Here is a 15,929-nt window from a genome sequence, read left to right on the forward strand (position 1 = left end):
AATGCTATATTTTCTTTCAGCTCTGCAAGGAATGAAATATCTTTTTAATTTCACACAATTTGAATAATGCCTTTATGATTGTGTATTTAAAAACTGTAATTTGTTACTTTAGCAATTCAATTAAATTCACTTTAGTAATCATCGAACTTGTACTCAAAGGTGTAGTCCTGTGTAGGCTCTGACTCCTGGATCTCTGTGAGGACCTCGGCAGGTGTGGGCTCTGTGTACGAACTCTCCACAGGGAACCACGAGTCATACCAGGAAGTAGTGCTCTCTGTCTCCAGCTCCGCCGCCGTTGTGGGGTCCGCCGTGGTGGTCGTAGTGGCAACGGTCGTGGTGGTGGAGAGGTTATCCCTGAGTCTCTGCTGGTGCATCTTGCGCAGGCGCATCAGCCGTAACCGCCGGAGACGCTCTGTATTCTGGGAGTTGGCCAACGTACCGCCCATCCCGCCACTGGCACCCGTCTTTGTTGCGTCTACTCTGCCAACTGACCCACCGCTGATGTCACTTCCTGCCCGGAGGGGTGCTTTGGTAACAAGCCGTATGGGTCTCTTGCCGTGGAGGACCATAATCTGCTTAATTCGGTCCCAGTTGGACTTGGCCAGGGTGAAGCTACAGGGGGTGGCCCCGGAGTCGTAGCCCACAATGCACAGCCGGGTCTGGAGCGTGTGGCCGTCGACGCGTGCCGTCACACGGTACTCCCCGGGGTTCAACAACCGCCAGTAGTCACCGGCCGCAGCTATAGGTTGGGGGTGGGAGAGAAGAAGAGGGAGAGAGAGAGGGGGAGGGAGGAAGAGGGTGTGAGAAAGGGAGGGAGCAGAAAGAGAGAGAAAGTGGATCAGAGATGTCATTTGATGTTATACAGTGCATTCGGAAAGTATTCAGACCTCTTGACTTTTTCCCCATTTTGTTATGTTACAGCCTTGTTCTAAAATGGATTAAATTGTTTTCCCCCCTCATCAATCTACACACAATACCCCATAATGACAAGCAAAAACAGGTATTTAGAAAGTTTAGCAATTTTTTTTACAATAAAAAATTACATAAGTATTCAGATCTTTTACTCAGTACTTTGTTGAAGCACCTTTGGCAGGGATTAAAGCCTTGAGTCTTCTTGGGTATGATGCTACAAGTTTGGCACACCTGTATTTGGGGAGATTCTCCCATCTTCTCAAGCTTTGTCAGGTTGGATGGGGAGCGTCATTTAATTTTATCCGTTTTAGAATAAGGCTCTAACATAACGAAATGTGGAAAAAAGGGAAGGGGTCTGAATACTTTCCGAATGCACTGTATAATAATTTTGTTAATTGCTATTTTTTCTCAATTAACTACCATGTACATGTGGGCTCCCGAGTGGCGCAGCGGTCTAAGGCACTGCAACTCAGTGCTAGAGGTGTCACTACAGACCTTGGTTCGATTCCAGGCTATATCACAACCCGCCGTGATTGGAAGTCCCATAGGGCGGTGCCCAATTGGCCCAGCGTCTTCCGGGTCAGGGTTTGGCCGGGGTAGGCCGTCATTGTAAATAAGAATTTGTTCTTAACTGACTTGCCTAGTTAAATAAAGGTTAAATAAAAAATACATGAAAAGTAAGACCTTCTGGTAATATCCGTTCTCTGTGGTTTGCTGATGGGGGGGGGTGTGAATGCAGATTTACCAGTCTTGACATCGTGCTTGACGCCATCCACAGAAATGGTGGCGTTGGCCAGGGGTTTACCCTCCATGTCCCTCACTATGCCCTTTATCCCACGATGCACCTACCACAGGAAACAGCACATATGTAAGGGCTCAATGCTCAGATGACATCACTGGATGCAATACAATCAAGTATTTACTCATCAGCAACATACAGTACAGTTTCCAGTAAAGACACATTAAATACATTAAAAAACAAGTATGAGAATGGTTTAAAAATTCAATAATAAGTATTATATTATCTGTGTATTCTCACCTGTTCTATGAAGGACAGTAGTGCCTCCCGGTTGTTCTCCCACTCCAGAGGCAGCTCACTCTCATGAGGAAACTTGTCACAACCCAGGAAGACAGACAGCTCAAAGCAGTTAGTGTGCAGGTAGCTGAAGTCATTCATACCTGGGAATTTACAGCGTGGCGGGGAGGGAAGAATACATGATATTGGGTTAATTAGGAGCTCTCTCACCAGATTTTTCTGTACTTATCTCTTCCTCCCTCACTCTTTGTCATACTCTCTCCTTTCATTTTTTCCTCCCCATCTCTCTCCCCCTCTTCCCCTGACTCTCCCTCTTCCCTTTCCCCCTTTACCACTATTCACATCTCTCCCCCTCCCCATAGACACTCACTTCCCACCACAGGTTTCCAGCTGGCCCTGTTGATGATGCCCTGTCCCCCAGAGATGTCGTCGGTGTGGCAGGAGCCCCGCTGGGTCTCCGTCATGGTCAGGTGGCTGTGGGCGTACGACATGGCCAGCCAGCGGAACATGGTGTCGTCAGACGTCTCTCGTAGCGCGTCCCCGTTCTGACGCTGCATCCGGGCCCACGTTTCCTCATTCATCTCATGGTTCACACCGGGTCTCAACTCACGCCAAGACCCCAAAGTCTGTTGGAAGACAGAGGAATTAGACATAAGGTTCATGTTATAGAAGAGACCAGGGCTGGGCCTGAAATGGAACACTATTCTCTTGGCTCCCAGTGCAAATATAATTCCTTGGGTATGTCTGAAATTCCCTATTTCGAAATTCACTAAATTGTGGACTACTTTTGGACACCAGTGTTCAGGGCCGGACTACATCATTTAGGGCCCCAGGGCAGTTGTAAGAACATTTCCTGTAATTGTACACTTTTTGCAATGGTGCAGGGAATGTTTTTAATGTTTCATAGCTCATCTTATGCTTGTGTTCACATTTTGCCATGATGCTGAGAGAACATTTTGCTAACATTTTGCTACTCCAACCCCATGATTTTTGGGGTTTGGGGCACCCTGGAAGTCAGGGCCCCGGGGCATGTGCTCTGAGTGCTTGTTCGGTAATCCGGCCCTGCCAGTGCTGATTCATCTTATTCCAGTCAGAACAGAACCCACTCCTGTAGCCTTTGGAGGTCGCTGCATGTCAAACGGGTACGCCACCACTTTCTCTCCACCCTGCAAATTGGCTCCCAACACAAATGGGGTCCGCTCCATCCAGTTAATAATGGCTTTGGTTTCCAGGGCAACCTACAGAGAGAGAGTGGGAGAGAAATGTAGATCTAACACCAGAAATACAAAACTGTAGTATAATTGGAAAATTAACAATATAAAGTTTTAAAAAATAAAAACAACATATGTAGCCCTAACACCTACCGAGCCATTGAGGAAGTTCTCTGGGAGTGGGATGTGGTGATTAGGTACAATGCGTGGGACCCAGCCTCTGTCCTCTGCCCCCCATAGAACACTGTTGAGGTCCGGGAAGTTCTGGAAGATATCGTATCCCTCCTCAGTCCAGTGGCCCAGACCCCAGTTCCCCATCTCAGAGCCCTGGAGATGAGAGAGGAGGCTAGAAAATAATAAAGAAAGGATCTCTATTGGAGAGATTAAAAGCAGGGAGTTTGGAGCCAGGGGTGTGAGAAACCGGATACGGAAGGACAGTATGTTGGTTCCAGTTTTATCAGTTTAAACATATACTGTATATTCCTTGTTGGAGCATCCTTCTGGAATGAGCCCAGGTCCCTCACCATCTCGTAGGCCAGTTCGTAGGCGTCTGGGTTGAGTGAGGGAACCAGGTGTATTCTTACTCCCTCCACCAGGCGGCGCACTCTGGGGTTGTTGTCATTATACTCCTTACACATGAACTGCATCAGCAGGAGGAGCAGCTCCCGCCCCAGTGCCTCGTTACCATGGAGACCCGCCGTGTAGCGGAACTCCGGCTCACCTGGTGAGGAAGATGATGTCATCATGTGATGGTGTTTTGTGATCACTTAGTATGTATGTGTGTTCCTTTGCTGTATGGCTCAACTATCACACACACACACAAACAAACACACACACACCTGTCTGGTGTTCCCCGGGGTTGTCAGAGATCTCCATGGCATACATCTTCAGGCCTGCAGAGCTCTTCCCAATGTTATAGATCCTAGTGATGTTCGGACACTCCTCATTTATCACCTTCATCATCTGACATGGAGAGAGGGAGGGAGGGAGAAGTGGATGAGGGAGAAGGGGAGTGGCAGAGATGAGGGAGTGATGGAGGGAGAGAGGGAGGGAGTGAGGTGGGAAGTGGGCGTGATGGAGGGGAAATGGGAGCGGGAGAGGAGGGAGATAGTGAGAGAGGAGTAAGGGAGGAGAGGGAGAGGGATGAGGAAGAGATGAAGGACAGTGTCAATCTCACCCGTCACACTCATTAAACACTCACCTGTCTCATGTCCTTATAGTTGTTGTCTGAAGTCCAGGTTGTCTGTGGGTTGACCTCATTCTCACTACGGAAGCTGCCTGTGGGAAGGGGTGGGCAGACATTGGAAGCATGTGGCTGAAAACGCATGGGAGCGATCATTCATTGGGAGTAACGGGGATGGTGGGACGGGATGGAACGGGATGTGAGGAGGGGGTGTACGGGGGATGTTGAGGAGGGGGATGGTAACGGGATGGTTGAGGAGGGGGATGGTAACGGGGATGTTGAGGAGGGGATGGTTAACGGGGATGGTTGAGGAGGGGGATGGTAACGGGATGGTTGAGGAGGGGATGGTAACGGGGATGTTGAGGAGGGGGATGGTAACGGGGATGTTGAGGAGGGAATGGTAACGGGGATGTTGAGGAGGGGATGGTCGGGTGTTGAGGAGGGGGATGGTAACGGTGTGGGATGATGTAGGATGTTGAGGAGGGGATGGTAACGGGGATGTTGAGGAGGGGATGGTACGGGGATGTTGAGGAGGGGGATGGTAATGGGGATGGTTGAGGAGGGGGGTGGTAACGGGGATGTTGAGGAGGGGGATGGTTGAGGAGGTGATTATTGTCATTTTAGGGGTTATGAAGGTGTTGGAGTTAGGGATGTGATGACATTCTGGAGTTTATGGAGGGTTGATGGGGTTATGCATTGTACTGTACTCACTGGTCAGTTGGCAGGCCATGACCTCAACTCTGAGACACAGGCTGCCGTTCCAGCTCTGGGGAAGGATACGGATGTAACGTGCCACGGTTGGCCAATCAAACTGCACCATCACTGGAGAGTCCCGATCCACATTCCCATAGAACAACTGGAGGGAGGGAGGGAAGGAGGGAGGAGGGAAAGAGGGACAGAGAGGGGAGGAGAGGAGAGGGTATGGAAAGGAGAGGAGAGGGTATGGGGAGGGGAGAGGTTAGAGAGGAGGAAAGTTAAGAGATTATTTGGATATTAAATTGCCGGCTGTACTGATCAATCGTAAGAGAGGTTACTGACCCACTCAGCATAGCCATCATGGAGCACCGTCCAATCACGACTGTCATTACTGAAGGACACGTAGAACGTGGACACAAAATCTTCACTGAAATACAGATAGAGAAGAAAAAGAGAGCGAGAGAGAGAGCGACTTTACAAGTCACACGAATATCCAACATATATCTCTAACATTCAAAATGCCAGATGATTCCACAGGTAAGATTCCATTTCCTTTGACTTTTTCTCTATAATCCCTTTTACAGCATTCTGCTTATCTAATGGATACAACTCAACCTATTGATATATGCTGTTTGGTTTGGATTAATTTAATGTGTTGTTCATTTCAAATCAATTGTGCAGGTTAATGGGGATTCCACCTGGCCCTGGCTGTGTGAACAGTGCAGTGACCCCAGTGCAGTGACACCAGGCAGCAGGACTTACGCTGTGTCTGAGTTCCTGCCCTGTACGATGACTCCAGTGAACTCCACCTCTCTGCGAGCGTCCACCTCAAACCAGTGGTTCTTCTCCTCTGGCTCAGCACACCACGCACCCCCGTACACACCCTCCTCATTACCGGAGCTCTGGGAAGACAAAATAGCCCCCTCTCTCGTCAGATGTGTCGGGGCTGTGTGTGTTCTGACTTCTCTCATGATTTTATGTGAAGATTTGGTTTGTGCGTTTGTATACAGGAACATTAGAATACAACAAGTATAATGGGTATTACAACATTCTGTATTTATAAAACTGCCGTACTACAGTAAACATGGTCCGCAAGGGTGATGAGGAAACAGCTAACTTCCTACAATTCTACACATTTAACTACGGGGGAAATAGAAAAATGTGCAGTTTTATAGCTAATCTCATGCTATTCTACACATTTTGCCATGAGGCTGAGAGAAAATGTTGCTATTTTAAAGCTAATTTCCTGTCATTCTAAACATATTTGCCATGGCATATGACATGTTCATATCCTATTATTTTGTTGTTGTTGTTTTGTTATTGGGTGTGGTGCCCCCAGAGCCAGTGGGCCCCCAGTCAGTGGGCTGCGAGGGCGTCTGGTACGCCAGTGATAGTGTATCATACTGTGTGTACCTGCACGTTGAGCATGCCTCTGAGCAAAGAAGCCGTGGTGAGACTTAAATGAGGCAGTACTATGGTGTAGTACTCTGTATATCTACACTACAGTGTAATGTAGTACCGTGTTTACCTGCATGTTGAGCCTGCCCCGCTGAGCAGAGAAGCCGTGGTGAGACTGAGAAGAGGCCAGCAGCTGGTCATCGTCAACACGATGGGACTCCAGACCTAGAGGAGGGCATTCTAGGAACAAAACAACTCATAAATCATGTGACACACACTTTTTTAATATATTTTTTTATATCATTTTCGTTTTTTATCTGCTTTATTGTCAAATAAAGATTACAAAAAAGTTTGTCGGCTAAATGTTTTGGTCTGGGCTGTGAAGGCGCACTGGCGACACAGTGCGTAGAACCGGCGCAGGATATCCTGGACCGAGGAGACTACTGGAGACCAGGAGCGCTGAGCCGGCACAATCCGTCCTGGCTGAATGCCCACTCTAGCACGGCAACTGCGGGAATCTGAAACAGAGCGCACCGGGCTGTGAATGCGCACTGGAGACACCGTGCGCATCACCGCATAACACGGTGCCTGACTTGATTTGGGGGCTGCCTCTCGTGCTTGCTTCGTTGAGCTATCTCCTCGTATCGTCGCCTTTCCGCTTTCGCTGCCTCTATCTCCTCTTCTGTCACGATCGTTGAAATGAGTAGACCCGAGCATACTACTCGCCAATGTCCAGTCTCTTGACAACAAGGTTGATGAAATCCGAGCAAGGGTAGTATTCCAGAGAGATATCAGAGACTGTAACGTTCTTTGCTTCACGGAAACATGGCTCACTCGAGACACACTATCGGAGTCGGTACAGCCAGCTGGTTTCTTCACGCATCGTGCCGACAGAAACAAACATCTTTCTGGTAAGAAGAGGGACGGGGGGGTATGCCTTATGATTAACGAGACGTGGTGTGATCATAAAACATACAGGAACTCAAGTCCTTCTGTTCACCTGAATTAGAATTCCTCACAATCAAATGTCCACCGCATTATCTACCAAGAGAATTCTCTTCGATTATAATCACAGCCGCATATATTCCCCCCCAAGCAGACACATCGATGGCCCTGAATGAACTTTATTTGACTCTATGTAAACTGGAAACCACATATCCTGAGGCGGCATTCATTGTAGCTGGGGATTTTAACAAGGCTAATCTGAAAACAAGACTACCTAAATTCTATCAGCATATCGATTGTGCTACCAGGGCTGGAAAAACCCTGGATCATTGTTATTCTAACTTCCGCGACGCATATAAGGCCCTCCCCCGCCCTCCTTTCGGAAAAGCTGACCACGACTCCATTTTGTTGCTTCCAGCCTATAGACAGAAACTAAAACAGGAAGTTCCCGCTCTCAGGTCTGTTCAACGCTGGTCCGACCAATCTGATTCCACGCTTCAAGATTGCTTCGATCACGTGGATTGGGATATGTTCCGCATTGCGTCAAACAACAACATTGACGAATACGCTGATTCGGTGAGCGAGTTCATTAGCAAGTGCATTGGCGATGTCGTACCCACAGTAACTATTAAAACATTCCCCAACCAGAAACCGGGGATTGATGGCAGCATTAGCGCGAACCACTGCTTTTAACCAGGGCAAGGTGACTGGAAACATGACCAAATACAAACAGTGTAGCTATTCCCTCCGCAAGGCAATCAAACAAGCTAAGCGTCAGTATAGAGACAAAGTAGAGTCGCAATTCAACAGCTCAGACACAAGAGGTATGTGGCAAGGTCTACAGTCAACCATGGATTACAAAAAGAAAACCAGCCCCGTCGCGGACCAGGATGTCTTGCTCCCAGACAGACTAAACAACTTCTTTGCTCGCTTTGAGGACAATACAGTGCCACTGACATGGCCCGCTACCAAAACCTGCGGACTCTCCTTCACTGCAGCCGACGTGAGTAAAACATTTAAATGTGTTAACCCTCGCAAGGCTGCAGGCCCAGACGGCATCCCCAGCCGCATCCTCAGAGCATGCGCAGACCAGCTGGCTGGTGTGTTTACGGACATATTCAATCAATCCTTATCCCAGTCTGCTGTTCCCACATGCTTCAAGAGGGCCACCATTGTTCCTGTTCCCAAGAAAGCTAAGGTAACTGAGCTAAACGACTACCGCCCCGTATCACTCACTTCCGTCATCATGAAGTGCTTTGAGAGACTAGTCAAGGACCATATCACCTCCACCCTACCTGACACCCTAGACCCACTCCAATTTGCTTACCGCCKKAATAGGTCCACAGACGACGCAATCGCAACCACACTGCACACTGCCCTAACCCATCTGGACAAGAGGAATACCTATGTGAGAATGCTGTTCAACAACTACAGCTCAGCATTTAACACCATAGTACCCTCCAAACTCGTCATCAAGCTGGGTCTCGACCCCGCCCTGTACTCCCTGTTCTCCTGTACTCCCTGTTCACCCACGACTGCGTGGCCATGCACGCCTCCAACTCAATCATCAAGTTTGCAGACGACACTACAGTGGTAGGCTTGATTACCAACAACAACGAGACAGCTTACAGGGAGGAGGTGAGGGCCCTCAGAGTGTGGTGTCAGGAAAATAACCTCACACTCAACGTCAACAAAACAAAGGAGATGATCGTGGACTTCAGGAACAGCAGAGGGAGCACCCCCCTATCCACATCGAGGGTAGAAAGTATTAAGTTCCTCGGCGTACACATCACTGACAAACTGAATTGGTCCACCCACACAGACAGCGTGGTGAAGAAGGCGCAGCAGCYCCTCTTCAACCTCAGGAGGCTGAAGAAATTTGGCTTGTCACCAAAAGCACTCACAAACTTRTACAGATGCACAATCGAGAGCATCCTGTCGGGCTGTATCACCGCCTGGTACGGCAACTGCTCCGCCCACAACCGTAAGGCTCTCCAAAGGGTAGTGAGGTCTGCACAACGCATCACCGGGGGCAAACTACCTGCCCTCCAGGACACCTACACCACCCGATGTCACAGGAAGGCCATAAAGATCATCAAGGACAACAACCACCCGAGCCACTGCCTGTTCACCCCGCTATCATCCAGAAGGCGAGGTCAGTACAGGTGCTTCAAAGCAGGGACCGAGAGACTGAAAAACAGCTTCTATCTCAAGGCCATCAGACTGTTAAACAGCCACCACTAACATTGAGTGGCTGCTGCCATACATGTAAAAAATGTATCACTAGCCACTTGAAACAATGCCACTTAATATAATGTTTACATACCGTATATTACGCATCTCATATGTATATACTGTACTCTATACCATCTACTGCATCTTGCCTATGCCGTTCTGTACCATCACTCATTCATATATCTTTATGTACATATTCTTCTTTATGTACATATTCTACATATTCTTCTTTACACTTGTGTGTATAAGGTAGCTGTTGTGAAATTGTTAGGTTAGATTACTCGTTGGTTATTACTGCATTGTCGGAACTAGAAGCACAAGCATTTCGCCACACTCGCATTAACATCTGCTAACCATGTGTAGGTGACAAATAAAAACGTGATTTGATTTTGATTTGATTTGACCAAGGCGCAGCGTGAGTAGAGTTCCACATAATTTTAATAAACCGAAACTCACTGAACAAAACAACAAACAAACAACCAACCGAACGAACGAACGAACGAACCGTGAAGCTACTGTTGTGCACTCAGGCAACTAAATGTAGACAAGATCCCACGAATAACCACGAGGAAATGGCTACCTAAATATGATCCACAATCAGAGAAAACGATAAACAGCTGCCTCTGATTGGGAACCATATCAGGCCACCATAGACATACAAATTCACCTAGATGACCCACCCAAGTCACTATCACGCCCCAACCAACACAGAGAAATAACAGCTTACTATGGTCAGGGCGTGACAAAGGGTGAAAAAATATAAATTCTCGCAGCGACCATTTTCCTTTTTATGAGGTCTCGAAAGGCCATAAAACAAGTCTAAAATCTGGTGCTTGTAAGAGGAAGAGAAAGAGAGAGAGAATGCTTGTCGTCTCCTAGTCTGACTGTACAGTAAAACATGTCTTTCTGGCAGGACCAGAAGTCTGATTGGGGAGAAAGCCAGGTTGTTACAGTAGACAGGAGAAAACAGGCCAACAGTCCAGCTGCAGGAGATAGACAGTCATGTAAGGCAGTGTCATGACGTTTGTCACGACTTCCACCGAAGTCGGCCCTTCTCCTTGTTCGGGTGGTGTTCGGCGGTCGACGTCACCGGCTTTCTAGTCACCATCGATCCATTTTTCAGTTTCGTTTTGTTTTGTCTGTATTATACACACCTGGTTTCAATTCCCCCATCATGTTCCCTATTTAACCCTCTGGCTTTCATTTCTGTTTTGTCCGTGATTGTTTGTGCGTTAGTGGTTGTGATGATTACGTGTGTGTTTGTGATTATTTCCATTTGTGGAACTTTTGCCTATATTTTGAGTAAAACACTGTGGTTTCGCTCAACACCTGTGTCCTGCGCTTGACTCCGATACTTCTCCGCACACAACCCTGACAACGTTGGCCTGGGGGTAGGTTTATGACAGTCATAAATACCTCTTCCCCCCTTTTTACCTCTCTCTCTACTCTACTGATGTGAAATTTGAAAACCCCTTGGTTAACATAGAGATTCTGGGAACATCAGAAAGGTGGGGGGAAATGAACTATATTCTGGTAATCCGACCAATTGAACATATGCGGTGGTACTTAATGTATATTATGACAGTTCGGTTGTCATCTGGCACATTCTCATCAATGATACAATGACATAAACTCTACAGTGGAAAGTCTACACATCAGAGTTATCGGATTCACATGGAATTGTTGTTAAATGTTTGAATATGAAATTATTCGTGATGGGATGAAATGTGATTTTAGCTTCTAAAATGTGAGAATTGGGTTTTCATGAGTGAATTAGGCCCGACTCAGTGGCCCGCCCACGTGAAGAGACATAGGTTGTAAATTATGAAACACACCCCTTTTCTCCCTCCACTATATAAGCCCTTGACGAATATTTAACCTCCTGTCCCAAGGATGTGAGGACGACGGTCCCTACGTTAAAAAGGACTAACATGTCAACTACAGAACTAAGCCAACATCAGCGTGAGCTTTGGTTGCGAATGGTATGAACTTTGAACTCTTATTCACTACAGAAGTGATGCCTCCTAGACGTTGAGTTAGCAATAGCAGCTGCAAACGTAAATTAGGAAAGAACAGACTGAGTATCCCGTCTACTACACAACAACGTTACTACAACGTATCCAATTTACCAGCAGAGACATTCTTCAAAGGACAAACACGGCTTTCCATCTACCACCAACCTACCGAAGCGCAGCTCAGAGTAAATATTTATTGCATTTTCCTTTTCCAAATGGGTGGTAATTTAGAATGCATAAGATACTGTATTTATGTAACAATATAACTTTAGTACGTCCCCTCGCCCCGACACGGGCGCGAACCAGGGACCCTCTGCACACATCAACAACGGTCGCCCACGAAGCATCGTTACCCATCGCTCCACAAAGGCCACGGCCCTTGCAGAGCAAGGTGCAACACTACTTCTAGGTTTCAGAGCAAGTGACGTAACTGATTGAAACGCTAGTAGCGCGTACCCGCTAACTAGCTAGCCATTTCACATCCGTTACATTTACGATAGCATGGCTTCTCCCCTTGGTTCCTCAAGTCTTCCCGCTCTTTCACTCAAACCCAGCCCCCTTTTCTTTTGTGTAACCAGCTGTCATATCTGTTCCGCCCACTAGGGACGTTTTCCTTTATGACATAATTTGTAATCAAGGTATGATTCATTCTGTGTATATGTAATTCTGTGTGATTAGTTAGGTATTTACTAAATAAATAATTAAACTTAAATTTTGTATTGCTGATTCAACGTGTTAGCCAGGGTTCCAAGAATTTACAACTTTCAGATGAGACTGAAATAAGGTGACGATTAATATTGACTGCTATTGATGTAAAATATTACTAGGTCTTTAAGAGTTTATTCGGAAGATAACAGCTCTATAAATATTATTTCGTGGTGCCCCGACTTTCTAGTTAATTACATTTACATGATTAGCTCAATCAGGTAATAGTTATTACGGAGAAAGGATTTTATAGAATAGCATGTCATATCACTTAATCTGGCATAGCCAAAGACACGACAGCAGGGTTTCCCAAAGTCTGTCCTGGGGCACATTTTGATACCAGCTGATACCAAAACCAAAACACCAAAACTTTAGGGTAAAGTGACTTGCTCAATGGCACATTGACAGATGTTTCACCTAGTCAGCTCTGGGATACGAACCAACGCCCTTTTGGTTACTGGTCCAATGCTCTTAATCGCTAGGCTACTTGCCGCGCCTCAAGTGAAGTTGAAGCTGCTTATGAATGAATATGAAAACCAGTGTTGAGGGGATTTTCTTACTCTTGGGTTCGGCGTGTACCAGGATCTTCCTCAGCCTCTCCTCCTCTTCCTCCTCCCACTTCTTCCTCAGCCGCTTCACTGTGATGCATGATGGGAAACCAAGATGTGACTAGGCATGTTTACACACGGTCATGGCTCTCCAGCTCACCAAGCATCAAATACTTCCATATGTGCTGCTGCTAGTAGAGTACTGAATATTATAGTCACTGCCATTCCATTTTCCCTCCAATAAGTCTGTATATTCTTGTAAAGTTATGTTTCACTTTATCCAATGAAACTATACTGATTTTTAGGTATACAATTGAAACCTCTTCTCAAGCAGACAGCCTGCAGTCCTGCACACACTCTAAATAAACCCCAACACCCTCCTACCCTTTGTCCCTTCTTCCCTCTCTTTCTCCATTCCCCTTCTCCCCCGTCTTACTTACTGATGTCTACCGGCCCAGGGCCCCAACACATGGAGGTAGCTGTTTTGATAAACTCTCTTCCTATCCTTCTCCCGCCCCGTCCCCTCTCTCTCTTCCTCAATCCATCCCCCTCTCTCACACACAGCCACAGTCCTTTTCTCCCTCCACTCCCCAACACTGACAATGTTGCAATCTACAGGCTATAATGGTCCTTGTTGCATAAACAATCCAGTCATCTCTGCAAGTGATGAATTAACACATAAGGGGCCCTAAAGGGACAGGGCTACAGGTTTCTCTCTGTCAGACAGATAAAAGTGATTCAGACCTTTTTCCTCCTTCTCCTTGTGAGCTTTCTCTGCCTCCTCCTCGAGTTTTTTAGCTGCCACTGTGGAGAGAGAGCAGAGGTTAGAGAGAGATGAAAGAGAGTTTAAGAGAGGTTAGACGGGGGTTAGAGAGGGGTGCTCTTACCAACACCATCACACAACGAATGCAGACAGTACAAGCTGCTTGTACAGGTGATCATACATGACCAAACAATTGCAGGAAAGCGAGACAGACAGACATAACGTGTAATGTACGTACAGTCTGCATAATCATACTCTTCATACCAGGGCACTGTGGTTTCCTCTGAAAGAAAATTTGTATGCATGGTAAATACGTTGAATTATTAAAATGTTGTTTCGAGTACCGCCCAATTCATTTGTTATGTGATGGGCTATTTACCTGGTACATACATGATGACCTCAGTGGTGGTCCTCTCTCTGTCCACTGTTAGAGATGGTAACAGAAATGTAGATGTCTTAGAGGGCTGAACAACTACAGTACTGTACATGAAAATCAATGTGTTTCCTCTCAACTTTCACAAACATTAGAAATGGCTTTGACAACATGAGTGTTTTGCTTTTGTTGTAATAGCTTATTGGTGACATATGATCATAATCTTTGCCAAGCTAAATTCATGCTTCAAATCAGAGAAGATTGGATTGAAAGTGATAGATCGTTGAGTCATGTCAGACATACGTTTGGTGTCCCAGTAATCTTGACCATGCTCTGTCAGGGTCTTGGAGCCAGCAGAGGGAGGTGTGGGTCCCGAGGGTCTGCTGTCTACTGGGCAGAAACAACACATACAAATCACAACACATAGTCAACAGCGAAATATTGTCTCAGTCGCCTCGCATTGCAAATTAATGAGATTATACTGTACCATTACATTTTTTTTATTTAACTAGGCAAGTCAGATAAGAACAAATTCTTATTTACAATGAAGGCTAGGGAACAGTGGGTTAAGTGCCTTGTTCAGGGGCAGAACGACAGATTTGTACTGTCGTTTGGGGATTCGATCAAGCAACCTTTCGGTTACTAGTCCAATGCTCTAACCACTAGGCTACCTGCCGCCCTTAAATGAACGTGGCCTGCTTGTATTTAAAGGTATGACATGAAAAAAAGCAACTCATAGGGAACAGATTAGAACAGAGATGTCCTAATATACACTGCTCAAAAAAATAAAGGGAACACTTAAACAACACAATGTAACTCCAAGTCAATCACACTTCTGTGAAATCAAACTGTCCACTTTAGGGAAGCAACACTGATTGAACAATAAATTTTCCACATGCTGTTTGGGCAAATGGAATAGACAACAAGGTGGAAATTATAGGCAATTAGCAAGACACCCCCAATAAAGGAGTGGTTCTGCAGGTGTGTGACCACAGACCACTTCTCAGTTTCCTATGCTTCCTGGCTGATGTTTGGTCCACTTCTTGAATGCTGGCGGTTGCTTTCACTCTAGTGGTTAGCATGAGACGGAGTCTACAAACCCACCACAAGTGGCTCAGGTAGTGCAGCTTCATCCAGGGATGGCACATCAATGCCGAGCTGTGGCAAGAAGGTTTGCTGTGTCTGTCAGCGTAGTGTCCAGAGCATGGAGGCGCTACCAGGAGACAGGCCAGTACATCAGGGAACGTGGAGGGGCCGTAGGAGGGCAACAACCCAGCAGCAGGGACCGCTACCTCCGCCTTTTGTGGCAAGGAGGAGTAGGTGGAGCCACTGCCAAGAGCCCTTGCAAAATGACCTCCAGCAGGCCCACAAATGTGCATGTGTCTGCTCAAACGGTCAGAAACAGACTCCATGAGGGTGGTATGAGGGGCCCGACGTCCACGGGTGGGGTTGTGCTTACGAGCCCAACACGTCAGGACGTTTGGCATTTGCCAGAGAACACCAAGATTGGCAAAAATTCGCCACTGGCCGCCCTGTGCTCTTCACAAGATGAAAGCAGGTTCACCACTGAGCACATGTGACAGACGTGACAGAGTCTGGAGACGCCGTGGAGAACATTCTGCTGCTGCAACATCCTCCAGCATGACCGGTTTGGCGGGGTGGTCAGTCATGGTGTGGTGGGTGGCATTTCTTTGGGGGCCGCCACCCCTCCATGTGCTCGCCAGAGGTAGCCTGACTGCCATTAGGGTACCGAGATGAGATCCTCAGACCCCTTGTGAGACCATATGCTGGTCGGGTGGCCCTGGGTACCTCCTAATGCAAGACCAATGCTAGGATCAGCCTGTAGTGTGGTTTTTCCACTTTATGTTGAGTGTGACTCCAAATCCAGACCTCCAGGTTGACAAATTTG

General features: G+C 46.9%; 1 protein-coding gene across 1 annotated transcript; it reads right to left on the bottom strand.

The window, feature by feature from the left end:
* Positions 1-25: 25 nt before the first annotated feature.
* On the bottom strand, positions 26-14,444 carry aebp1a (AE binding protein 1a). Its single transcript, XM_023983052.2, has 18 exons — positions 14,324-14,444; positions 14,027-14,071; positions 13,886-13,930; positions 13,629-13,688; positions 12,897-12,974; positions 6,567-6,676; positions 5,801-5,940; positions 5,381-5,465; positions 5,054-5,198; positions 4,361-4,437; positions 3,999-4,122; positions 3,684-3,880; positions 3,313-3,486; positions 3,055-3,186; positions 2,319-2,574; positions 1,952-2,091; positions 1,658-1,757; positions 26-739 (listed from the first exon to the last, which is right to left on the bottom strand). The coding sequence occupies exons 1-18, from the start codon at positions 14,427-14,429 to the stop codon at positions 132-134; spliced, it is 2,622 nt and encodes an 873-aa protein (XP_023838820.2). The 5' UTR covers positions 14,430-14,444; the 3' UTR covers positions 26-131.
* Between the last annotated feature and the right edge of the window lie 1,485 nt (positions 14,445-15,929).

The sequence above is a fragment of the Salvelinus sp. IW2-2015 genome, linkage group LG4q.1:29 (assembly GCF_002910315.2).
Source record: "Salvelinus sp. IW2-2015 linkage group LG4q.1:29, ASM291031v2, whole genome shotgun sequence".
NCBI classification, from domain to species: domain Eukaryota; kingdom Metazoa; phylum Chordata; class Actinopteri; order Salmoniformes; family Salmonidae; genus Salvelinus; species Salvelinus sp. IW2-2015.

Excerpts from the sequence above, each read along its gene's own strand:
- aebp1a (XM_023983052.2), bottom strand. The coding sequence starts at position 14,429 with ATGTGTTGTTTCTGCCCAGTAGACAGCAGACCCTCGGGACCCACACCT. Across the intron at positions 14,072-14,323 it reads AGATTACTGGGACACCAAAC|TGGACAGAGAGAGGACCACC; the intron begins GTATGTCTGACA and ends CATCTCTAACAG. Across the intron at positions 4,123-4,360 it reads ACTATAAGGACATGAGACAG|ATGATGAAGGTGATAAATGA; the intron begins GTGAGTGTTTAA and ends TCTCCATGTCAG.